Source organism: Apus apus, chromosome 20 (genome assembly GCF_020740795.1).
Source record: "Apus apus isolate bApuApu2 chromosome 20, bApuApu2.pri.cur, whole genome shotgun sequence".
NCBI lineage: Eukaryota > Metazoa > Chordata > Aves > Apodiformes > Apodidae > Apus > Apus apus.
Genome location: NC_067301.1, coordinates 7,392,805 through 7,405,506, shown reverse-complemented (window position 1 = coordinate 7,405,506; position 12,702 = coordinate 7,392,805). Strand labels below are relative to the sequence as shown.

Sequence of the window (12,702 nt, the reverse complement as noted above, 5' to 3'; positions counted from 1 at the left end):
GGTTTGGAGGTCATTCTGCACACCTTAATTTTATTCCCACCGATTTTCCTCCCCTTGGTCTCTTTTACAGCTGCTTGTGCATATTCAATCTCATTGTAGAGAACCAGGGCCATGCCTTTTAAGCGGTCAAACACCACCTGTAAAAAACAAAAAAACAAAACAAAAACCAAATAAGAGCCTCATCCACAGGACTTAATGTCAGTCCCAACAAAATCCTAAGTCATACCAGTGAGAAAATTCTTTTTGAGCAAGGTAATTTTCCAGGCTTTTCTGATGAGGCAATATTGTAATGAAGAGACAATAAAAGGACACGGGACTGCTTTGAATTGTGGATATTGTGGCTTGAGGTATATTGTGCCTTTATTTTGTTTTTCTGTATTTTACTTTCAATTTTTTGGTGACTGAGTTTTGCAGTTTCTCTTTGTTCACTTTGAGGTTTGTTTTTTTTCAAAAATTTCCAATGTGTTTGAGGGGGGAAAAAAGGTAAAGGGAACATTTAATCCCAAAATGGAAACAGGTTTTGTTATCCCAGTCTACAGTATCACTTGGCAGTTGCTGAAGGCCCAATTTCCAAAGATCAGCTTCCTTTAGCAACATAAACTTCTTATTCAAGCAACAACAGCTACAATAAAGAATGTCCAAGCTGCAACACAAACCCACAAAAATCCCTGAAGGAGGCAAGACCCTGATCCTGTGAAGATCTGCACACGCTGCTTAACTTAAAGCACATCAATGTCCAACAGAAACACACGGGACAACTCAGGTGCTTAAGCTTAAGCAAGTGCACAAATCTCTGGCACCGACTCACAGCAGGGCAGGGAACACACCCTTGCTGTGTGAGATGGGTAGGTTGCACCACCATTGACCTTCCCTCTTCTTTCAGGTACTTTTACCAGGTGGACTGTCCCAACTGCTTTTCAAAGTCTTTTTTTTTTGGTCTGATGCAAAAAAACCCAGTAAGAATTACATCTAATTCTGTAATTAGCATGCATGAGTGTAACTAGGTAATTAGACTGCTGTTCCTCCAGTGTTAGCCTTCTGAAGCAGTTTTGTTGGGGGGAGACTGTACTGCACAAGAGCAACAAATGGGTTTCCAATACTCATTATCTCGGCTCATTCAAAACACTGATTGTGTGTTTCCCAAACACCCTGCGCAGCGGATCAACAGGATGCACAACTGCAGAGCCCTGGCGGTCAAATCACACCCCAGAGAGAAATTTCTCTACCTGAGCTATAAAGCCCTGGACAGTGGGGGGGTTGAAAGGACAGGATGGGAAGAAAGGAAGACAGTAACAACTTCAAACCACATGGCAAAGCCTCCCACCTACCTTTACCACAGGCCCGTATCGGCAGAAATGTCGGGTTAAATACTGATCCGTAACGTTTGTAGAAAGCCCATCTAACCACACGCAGTTTGTAGGCATGCTCTTCCCAAAACCCAGCTGAACACAAAAGGGCAAAACTTCCATCAGTACAAGTCACAAGGGTTAAACTAAACGAAGAGAGCAAGCCTAATTAAAGAGCTCTCTGCAGAAAGCTAGTCATTTGTATGGATCTTCTAAACTCAGCATCTTGCACAGGTGCAAGAGGAAAACCAAACAGCAATTAATGAAAATAATTCTGCATGCTTCAACAAATACAGTGTTTGACAACATTTGTTTCTTCTACAATCTGAATGCATCTGAAAAGTGACAGGTTGACAGCTGTAGGGACTGACAGCCTCTGTTTATCTGCAGCAGCAGCACAGCTTCCCAGATATGGACCTGCAAGGCTACGTCGGTCTCCCAAGTCTACTCAATCCAGGGGCTTCTTGCAGAGACAGCCAAAAAGAAGCTGGTGGTGGCCGAAAGCATCATGCTCTGATCTGACCTACTCATTAAAAAACATCTTTCTTCCATCAACTGTGCTGCTGAAAAATATCCTATGATGCTGTAAACCAAAGCAACAAGAAGGATACAGTCCAGGGGAGCATTTCTTTACCTTGAGCCGGTTATTTCCAAGATACTCCCCATCCATCTTCTTAATTGCTTTACACACACTTGCAATATCACAGTACTGCAGGAACGCATACTGAGGAACACCATTTACTTTCTTAATGTCAATATCCTGGGGAAAAACACAAAACAGAACAACAGAGAGTCAGCAACAGGCCAAGAAGGACATTCAACGGGGTCAGGTGGATCTAAGTGGACTTTACATGGCACAGCAAGCAGTCATTAATTAGCATTTTTTTCAGAGAGAGGATTTAAACAATAATAAACAGTTAAAAACTTCACTGTTCTGCTGGATGTCATTCAATGGCAAACCCAAACCCTTCATGTTGTAAAGAAAAGCTCTTCATAACGCAGATTTAAAATTCAGCCCCACAGAAGTAAGCTTGACCTGACCAACAACCAGCAGCTTTGGTTTGTTAATATTCTGTCAGGAAGAGACGACTCAGAATCAAAGAAATACAGATTAATTTTCTCTCACAAAGGCTCAAGAGAAAACAACCTGCTCCAATCCTGGTTTCTGAGCCAAGAGGCAAGCAGGGTTTCTTTTCCAAATAAATATCATCCATCCTGTTCCTAGAAACAGAAAGGGATGCTGGTCTCATCTCTTGAGCCACCTCGGCACTGGTGTGGCAAAGGCTAAAGAGCCTCAGCTTCTTTCACTGCTGGTATTTGACCCCAAGCCACCACAGCCCCACTCCAAAGCAAGTGCAGTCAAGAGAAAGCTACAACAGCCCAAGAAAGGCTGATTTTAACCAGTTTTGAACTGCCATCGAGCTCAGAGCTGACAGTTGCTTAACACTGAGGCTCAGCACTAGCGCTGGCAACTGTACCAAACAAGCCCATGATGTTATGACTCATTCTGAGCTGAAAATAGAAGGTGGAGGGTTTTGTTCTGTTGAAATAGCACCAGCTTCCCTGTGAGCTACATGCCAACCCCAGCACATGAATCTAAGCACAAACGTTCATACATCCAGGACAGACTAATTTCATGGTTAATAAATTTAGGGACCAGGCAGGAGTTTGATACGGTCTCACCCAAGAGCTCTTAATCTGGGGAAAGAGAAGTTAAACAGGGAGATTTACACAACTTCTATAGTCCCAGCCTAATGATTTAAGTGGAATACTAACAGAGGACTTCATTTCCAAGGGTCTGAAGTAGCACTGCTGCAGCTGTGGCCAATTATACTGGACCACTCACCCTGGGCAAGCAATTCCTTCTGACAGGCAAACAAAATATCATTACTTTGCTCATTACCCACCAGAAAGGTTATAAAACTGGTCCCTTTTGCACCTGAGCTGGTAAGTTTTCATGGAAATTATGCAAGGCAGCACTACTGCTGAATTCTGAGCCATTAATAATGCTGACAGGACAGCACTGTTTCAGAGAAAAGCCCATTTACAGGACAGTGGCACTGCTGCTGATAAGCATCCGTGTAAGGGCAGCTCTGCTGGTGTAACATTAGAAAAGGGTTTAAGCCACTGACACTGTGTGAATTCATAAATCCACGTTGACACCAAGGATATGGTGGAGGCTGGATGCACAAGAACTGCCAGACATTATAAAACGTAAATGTTGTATTTGTCCACAGCATATTTGGAAGCGTATCTCCCCTTTTTTGGGGGGTATGTATGTGGTTCCCCAGAAGTGTGACCAATACCTCAACAGACACAGAAGTATTTCAGAGCAGAACGAACAAGGCACAGCATGTTCCTGAGCAGCCACAGCTCCCAGGGAGGACATAAACTACCAGTGCTGAAGCCCAGATTCAATCAATTTAACTGAATGTGGACACTTATTTTACTTTTCTGGATAACTTCTCTTAAATGTGATACTGACATGGCTTGACAGAATGTGGCATGAGGAGGGGGCAGTGCTGCTCTCTCATTCAGATACACCTGTTCCCCTGAAAACCCAAATCCCACCCATGCCATCACTAATCCATCTGCTCTATGCTTCTTCTGACCGACTGCCAGGGCACAGCCCAAGAGCTGAGGGATGATTCCACACCCAGCACTTGCTGTTGTCTCAGACATCCACAGGAAATGGAGCCTTCCCAGAGCTGTACTGATTCAACATGAAAATAACACCAGGCACATCCCAACCACCTGGCCAGGCTGCCTGCAGAAGCTCTGAGCTAGCAGAAAACACATTCCTGGTACATGCTCCTTGAACTGCTCCTGCTGCTGAGTTATCCCCTCAATACACCTATGCTAAGATTTCACTCTAAATCACACAATCACAGAGTTGGAAGGGACCTCTAGAGAGCATCTAGGCCAAGCCCCCTGCTAAAGCAGGATCCCACAGCGCTGCATCTGGGGGGGGGGTTTACTATCTCCAGAGAAGGGGGCAGCCTGTCCCATAAAGAGGTTTTTCCTCATATTTAAATGGAACTTCCCATGTTCCAGCTTGTGCCCGTTGCCCTTCATCATAAGAGGATGCTCCAATCCCTCAGTCATCTTTGTTGCCCTCCCCTGGACCCTCTCCAGCAGATTCCTGTCTCTCTTGAACTGGAGAGGCCAGACCTGGTCCCAGTTCTCCAGGTGTGGCCTCACCAGGGCAGAATAGAGGGGGAGGACGACCCCTCTTGACCTACTGGCCACACTCTTCCCAATGCATCCCAGGATTCCACTGGCCTTCTTGGCCACAAGGGCACATTGCTGTCTCATTGTTAAATTACTGTCCACCAGGACTCCCAGATCCTCCTCCTCAGAATTGCTTTCCAGTAGGTCCATCCCTAACCTATATTGGTCCATGGGGTTCTTCCTCCCCAGGTGCAGGACCCTACATCTGCCCTTGTTGAACCTCATGAGGTTCCTCTCTGCCCAGCTCTCCAGCTTGTCCAGGTCACCCTGGATGGCAGCACAGCCCTCTGGAGTGTCACCACCCCTCCCAGTTTGGTACCATCAGGGAACTTGCTGAGGATACACTCTGTCCCCTCGTTCAGGTCATTGATCAGTATGTTGAACTAAACTGGGCTGAGTACTGACCCCTGGGGACACCACTGGTTACAGGCCTCCAAATGCAAAGAAAAGCTTTCAGGTGTATTCCAGTGAGATAAATGACTCAGATGATTTAGAAAGAGACTGAAAATACTGGTCATCAACACTCTGATATACCACTGCTCAGAGCATTTCACAGGCCTTGCAGCAGGAGCAGGCAGTGACAGCCTGCAGGGTGCAGAGAAGCCACGTACCACAATTCCACCAAAGCGCTGGAAGATGTTGCGAAGGTCATGGTAGGTGGTTGTTTTCTCCAGGTTGCCAATGAAGAGAGTTCTTGTTGCTTTTGGGTGAAACTCATCTATCCTCTCATCCAAAGGACGAAATTCATTCTCACTTTCTGTTTCTAGAGGTGAGAGAGAGCAAGACATTTGTAAGGCAGGGAGAGGTTTTTTATGTGGGTTGGGTTCACAATGATTTTTTTTTTTGTTCAAGTTCCTTCCTGAGGAGCAGATACGATCTGAACCAGAGTAACCCATGTCTTTGACAAAAATACACAGCCCTGCACTTGTGAATTGTTACTTATGAGAAATCTGAAATCTCTACATCACACCACAGAGCGAGTGCTGAGGAAGTTCAGCATCCTCAGGTGAAAAGTAGCTGCACTCTCCAACTGCTGATTGTTCTAACAAATTTTTAACTTTAATTAATTTTAAGCTGTTTTAACAAATATTAATGCCCACCATTACTTCAAATAAGGCTGGACTGTGCTCAGGGAATAGCACACACAAGACGTTTGTTTTCACAAATCAATTTTTAAATGAGCAACTGAAGTACAGGCTGACAACCACGTGCTCAGTGCTGTCATTTTCACTGGTTGGTCATTTGGGCTGTGCTGCCTCAGCCTCAAAAATGCAGCCATCATTAGCTGATTTTAATTAAAAGCAGAAAAACCAAGCCTGTGAGGACTCAGTGCTGTGCTTCCACCACCCACTGGCTCTTGTTCCACTGAGACATGGAAGATGAGATCGTTTCTTCCAGCAGCCAGCAGATTGTGTTTGAGAGGATGGCAGGTTTCCTTCTTTGAGGTTTCAGACTGGAACTCTCTCCCCGTTTGACCTAAGAGCATGCACTCTTCTTGCTCTGGAATTTATTCTGGTGTATTTCCCAGTTTCTTTAGAACATATTTCTCCTGAAAGGCAGTTCTAACATTTCCTACTCCTGCGCTGCCTCTTCACAACAGCCTGTATGTCCAGAGCGCTCACACATCCAGGGGAGAATGGAAAGGACCTTACCTGGTCCTATCCAGGCTGTGACTTCAATCTGCATGCCAAAGAAAAGTTTTCCTTTGGAGGCATTTAGTGCTTTTTCCTGGTCCTCCTGCTGCCGGAAGAACACCAGCCCATACCGCTCCTCCGAAGCCCCGTGAATCTGCACCGACGTCACCTTTCCATACTTCTTGAATTCATGGAAAAGTCCATCCTTAAGGCTTGTGTCTAAACCAAGAAAGAAACACCGGTATTATAAAACATATATTTGACCAACCCAGTAGCACCATCAAAAGGAATCTGATCTTCCTTCTGAAATGTGGCTTGACCTAGTTTCACTTTAATTTTTGGGTGTTAATTATGCCAAAGTCAAAAGCTTCTGGCTGATCCTTCTCTTTGCCTTGATTTTTAAACACATGAAGCTACACACACAGGGTCTCACATCACTGAAGCTGTCAGGTTACAATTATTACTCCTAAGAGACATCCAGCTCCAGATGAAGAAGAAACAAATGCTGTTACTTCATTAATAATCCCACATGGATACTGCATAGAGCAGTTTTCCAAAGCTGGGATGAAGCACCTGGAAAGGAGATCAAAGCTACACAACATTGGGTTCAGTCAGTTAGGAGGGAGAACCAGGCAGATTCATCAGATTTTCCAAAACCTGACTCACAACCACATGATCTGCCTGAGATTTGTGGGGTATTTACCTCAGTGTCATGTCACTTCAAGGAGTATCACAGAAACAAAACCTCTAGAAAGAACATGAACACTGTGAGGTGTGCTGCTCACAAAACTCATTTACATAATTTTAATTCAGAAAGTGCCTTTGTATCCATGAATTATGTTACAACTAGTTTCCAAACAATCCCATGCTCTTTTTTTGTCTGTGGAATCTCTCTCACAATCAGCACAGGGAGAAGAGTGATCCTCTGCACTCCTGAGGGAGTGGTTTCTGGCATTATTTACCAGACAATATCCAACACCTTTAGGAACATGCTCACCCATGTTTTCCAGCACTCAACATTGCAACAGAAAACCCTGAAGTTTTTCTGTTACACAAAAAAGAAACTGGAGGCATGGCAAGAATAAATGGTCTGAGTTTTAAGTGACAAATTTGAGATGCTTCAGGTTTTTTCCCTGGGGAAATCCATGTCACTGTCTTCAAGCACCAGCTCCAGTAGTTGTAAGTGCTTCAGCCCAGGGACTCAACCTGGGGACCTGCAGGATCTCTCACAGATGGTCACTAATTGTGCACTTTTCCCATCATCCCACACGAACCCAGGCAGAAGCAGAGAAAGAATCCCCTCCTTGGAGGCAGCACATGCTGCCATGTCCAAGCCACAATAAAGGTTATTTAACCAGTCCCTAACCTGCTTCCTATTCCTTTTTCCCCTATTTCCCTTTCCCAAGTGGATCTACCTGTTGAGCGCACTGGAAGATTCTGAACCTTGATCCCAAAGCTTTTCCGGGGTTCATCTTTCTCCAGAGATGGAAGCAGCTGGGAGGCAGGTGCTGGGACGGCTGTCGACTGCACCGACCGTGCTGGGGACTCGTCGCTCGAGCTGCTGCTGGAGTCACTGCTGGAAAGGGCATGGAGGAAACAGATGAGGGCACGGAGATGCGAAGTGACCAGAGGACACAGGTGTTTTATTGAAAAAGCAAAATGTCAAAGAGTTTGTCCTTGTCTACAGGCCTTCCTCTCTCCTTTGCTTGATGTGGAAAATCCAGTTTCTGTAACATAGTCCAGTTACACATAGGAATTCAGAGTCATTCTGCAAATGTTCTCCTACAAAGCCCTCAGAGGAGACAGTCAGGGGAACAGAATATGGATAAAATGTCAGATAGATCCTGTTACACTCCAGGACAATGGTGGAGATTTCATTAAGTGTAACATAATGTTGTATCAGCTTAGGAGCTGTGTGGGAAGACTGGAGAAACACAGAGAGGGCCCAGAGACCTGCTGAAGCTAAAAATCCCTCCCAGAGCTCTCATGTACAAAAAAGAAATATTACTGTGCTCTCAGGTGCTGCTGTCAATCCAAGAGCTGACCCTGGAGTTCTCCTTACTGCCTCTTGGGTATCTTTAAAAAAAGATCTATCCCTCTGATGACACAAAAACGTCGTGTGAGAAAATCCTGGCGAGTTTCTTTGGTCAACTGCTTGAGAAGAACCTGGGCAGATGAGTATGGACCAGCAAATGCTATCACTGCGCAGCCTCAACTTGAGGGTATGAAGACTCCAGACCCAAGAACATCTTTTTACAAACAATAATTATGGCAGAACAGAATTTGCATATTAGATCATGCAGGGAGTCAATCGAGTCCACTGGCTCTTGACGGTGCAGCTCGTTAAGAGGAGAGGAAGAAACGCAGAGAATAATGTTATTAAAGCCTGCCCAGTGGGGACACATCCTCTTCTTCAGTGGCTGATTTCTTCCCCCAGGCATGAGGGCTTATAACATCACTAAAAATAATTTTGTCTGACATAACCCTGGAGACTCTCATTCTCCATTACACGAACAGCCTTCTAAAAAATTCTGCTGGAATTTTAACTTGGAGGCTGGAGGGGGGAGATCTGCCACGTATAAAAATAACCCTGTCAGTTTTAAATTTGCTGCTTTCGACTGAATTTTTTATGATCCTCTCCACATTGCATCAGAAAAATGTTAAGCAGATTGATCTTTTTTCTTAATTTCATAGGCTTCTTACACTCCCTCTTTCTATTAAAGCTATTTAACTTTTTCTAGTCTTTTCTCATGGAAACCATTTCAGGATTCTAATGATTGTCACAATTTGATTTTGTGACCTCTTCTACTATATTCCTTTTTTGTGGCTGTAACAGAGTAGCAGTGACAGAGTCATTTTTCTTAAAACATTCCAAAAAACTGGTTTTCTTTCTGAAAATCTTGGCATAACAAGAGCTGTGGCACATTACTAAAAGCCCCTGGGCTCTCCATTATATTTGGACACGCAGGAGAGGTCAATCTCTGTCCCAATATGCCTACAAACAACCCAACGATTTTAAAAACACACCAGACCAAAATAAAACAGAACAAAAAGGTCAAAAATGTAGAAGTCATAATAAACACAAGCAGCTCTCCTCCCAGGCCCACCCTCTCATTACAACCCTCCCACCCGCTTGACATGGAGCCGCTTCACACGTTGGTGCCTTTCCCACACACTCTCCTCCTACTGCTCCATCCCCAGAGGAGGAAGTTCAGTGGCACTTTGGGCGAGGAAAGAAAATAAAGCCATGCCAGGAAAGGAGTGAAAAACTGAGCCCTTCCTCCTGCTTTCCTCTTCTGAGGGTGGCCCTGCTGCATGCCAAGGGGCAGCCACCCTGCACCACCCAGCCTGCTATTTCGAATGTAAGAAACATTTCCTCTTCCAATCCAAAGCCCTCATGTTTCCTGCTACTGAGATGCGTGTTTCACAGCCTCATTTTTCTCTTACATTTGTAAAGCACCTTAACCTGTGCCTCCCCTGCATCACGCAACCTGCTTTCAAGCCCTCGCCATGAACTAGCTAGTCCATTGGTAAAAGTGAAGTATGATGCAATTCACTCTTCATCTTTTGCCTGTTTATACCTCTCTGCTAACTCTGGCAATGCTGAATCACCTCAAGTCTTCACTAAATTTAAGTTCTTCTCTACAGTGTTTTGGGAAAAGGAGGACAAATCCCACATGAAGAGGTCTTCAGTAGTCACAGAATCATCCTGGTTGGAAAAGACCTTCAAAATCATCAAGTCCAAGTCACAAGGGGTAACATCAGCAACCCCCTATTACTGTGAAACAAACTGGCAAAGGATGGAGAAACTTCTTTCAATACACAAATATAGCCAGAGAATGTGTGTGGAGAGAATCTGAAAATAATTCCCAAGCTGAGAGCAGGGCCACGTGGTTCACCATTCCCCTGGGGAAGGCTAAAATAAGATTTCAGGGCTGCAGCAAGGCTTTGCCCTGCACACATCTTTATTTTTCCTTCTCACATCTAGATGCTCAGTCCTACAATCAACTATGTCCTTTTAAAGCATTTTAAATATTCTGCTTTGCTAAGATTGTATCTTTTCAGTAAGACGCAGCATTGAATTTCTGTCTAAGCAGTGTTTTAAAATGGGAACAGGCTATTTTTAGCTGTTTTTTTTTTTAAATGAGAATGTTTAAAATATGGAACATACTGTTAAAAACACAGCATTCCACTGGGGGGGGAAGTAATCTGTAAGACATGCAGGCAACGGAGCAGCAGCCGAACAGGGTGGTAAACTCTACAACAAGAGTTTGAGTTCCACACAGCTTTGGGAAACAAGGATCATGCTGGTAATTTCTGCTTCCCCAGGGAGTTTTAGGGATATGTGATCCTCAGCACATCAAGACTTTATGAGATATTCCAGAAAAAAATATTCATAATTTCCTGACTCTGTTTGAAGATGGAAAAATAAATGGTAGCATGAACAATTCCCTTTTTTTTTTTTAATAGAGAAAGCCTCATTACTTTTCAAATTGAAGAAACATGGATATAATAATTCAAAACTAAGTCAAAGTTTTTATGTTCTGTGAACAGAACGTTGAAAGAGTTAATTATAGCTGCTGTGTCATCCAGTTATAGCACACAGCAGAAAGAAAATAAAGCATCTGACAGTGAATTATATGTAGTCTCAAGCAGAAAAACAGAACTCCTTTTCAACTACCCCAGCTTTAAAAATATACAAAACTAAAGCACGTAAGTTGCAGAAGGAAATGTTCCCAGAATATTAAAATGAGAATATGGCTTTGCTTTTCCCTGTGAATAATTTCAAAAACAACTGTCCTTTGCCAACTTGCAGAAAACAAGTCATTAAAAATTCTTTGAGCAAAAAATAGTTCATAAGGCTTTTAGAAAAACAAGCTTGGGAAATTTTAACCTGGGAATATAACAGATAGGTTAAAACAACAGCTCTGATATCCAGCTTTTTGAAAGTACTTCAAATAATCAATAGGTCTTGGGGCAGGACAACAAGAAAAATGAGAAAAATGAAGAAAATGGCTTTGTAATTTCATTTTGTGCTTCTGCTCAACAGCACAAAACCCACGGTGATTTTTTTCCAGAAGCAGAGTGTGCTCTGGCACGCAGCCTTTTCCCAACACAGGAAAACCTGCTCTTCAACATCCATGTAAACTCAGCAGAGCAGAATGCCAGCACACAGAAAAACTAATCTCCTGAGCTGTCACAACACACGCGTCGCGCAGAGAAGGAGCCTGAGCTGGGAATTTGCTTTTTTAAACATCTCGGGCTCGCAGCTTCAGCTGCCTGGTCAGGGCTCTGCAGACTTCTCCTGACGTCTGCTCATCTGTGAGGAACCTGGAGATTTAACCAGGAAGGATTTCAGGACTTTGGCCTCCTAAAATCTGCTTCACTCCGGCTTTTATCATCATTCCTGCTTTATTTAACAAGGAGGTAGACATGAAGTGCTGCTCTTACACACGCACTGAACCACAAGCACAGTTTATGAGCCCTTTTAAAATTTTAATCTGTCCTCCAGAAGTGTTTTACAAGCATACAGGATGTGTGTGTTCTTACTCACAGTATTTATGTATCTGTTTTCTGTTGATCAAGATAAAATCTATTCAAGTCTTTAAGTTCTATCCATGTGGGCTGAGTCCCTAAGACTCAACATGTAAAGGGGGGGTTTTAGATGACACAAATGAGCCCAAATACGCCTGGTTTCAGCACACTGCAGCTAACTTCCCACACAAGATTTTCTTTTTTTCTCCTTCTAACTGCAGAGATGACATTTGAAATCCTGGATCCTACACACATCCAACATAACCAGGCCCCATTTCCACGGAAACACCTCATTTTCCAGTAATTTCATTTTGCAGTAACTATGAAGTTACTCTCAGTTTATGCATGAAAACTAAAAGGACTTGAGCAAAGAACACAAAGTGAGTCGTTCTCTTTGTTCCCCAGCAAAAGAAGGAGATAAAAGAGAGACTCCAAACCCGTGGATGTAACAGGATACCCACTGCTTTCTGTCAATGGAGCTGCGCTGAATCAAGGGAGCTCACAACCTGCCCTTTTGCAATTTTAAAATGTGGGACAATTGTCATTTGTGCCAACTGATCTGGGAAGGGTGAGTCAGCTGCAAGGCTGGTGGATACCCTGGGTACGGGGAGCACGGAACCCCACGGCCTTTGTGGAAAAAATCAAGCAGAAACACTAACACACAGGGTGGGTGATGAGCTGCCAAGATTCAGGTTTAGAAAAAAAAAAGGCAAGTTAAAAAACAAGCCACCTAAAATCCGTTTTTCAAAGGGAAAAAATTCATTTCTTTTTTAACAGCCGCCTTCAAAAAATGTTCAACCAGAACGGGTAAATGATCCAGGATTCCTTTCACAGACACAGTGATTACCTTTTTTCCTGCCAAAATTAACTGAAATCAGGAACTCTGCCTAGATCAGCTATGATTCAATAGCTTGTCAAAATAATCTCTAAGTAAAGATTATCTCCTAGAAAGATCT

The 12,702-nt window shown here is 43.6% G+C and overlaps 1 protein-coding gene across 1 annotated transcript in view; it reads right to left on the bottom strand.

Moving 5' to 3' along the window:
• The window catches only part of SPEN (spen family transcriptional repressor), a 68,640-nt gene that overhangs the window by 18,032 nt on the left and 37,906 nt on the right, over positions 1 to 12,702 (bottom strand). The window contains 6 exon segments of the mRNA XM_051637338.1: positions 24 to 137; positions 1,329 to 1,442; positions 1,981 to 2,106; positions 5,189 to 5,340; positions 6,230 to 6,430; positions 7,627 to 7,787. Of these exon segments, the coding sequence (XP_051493298.1) occupies positions 24 to 137; positions 1,329 to 1,442; positions 1,981 to 2,106; positions 5,189 to 5,340; positions 6,230 to 6,430; positions 7,627 to 7,787 (868 nt within the window).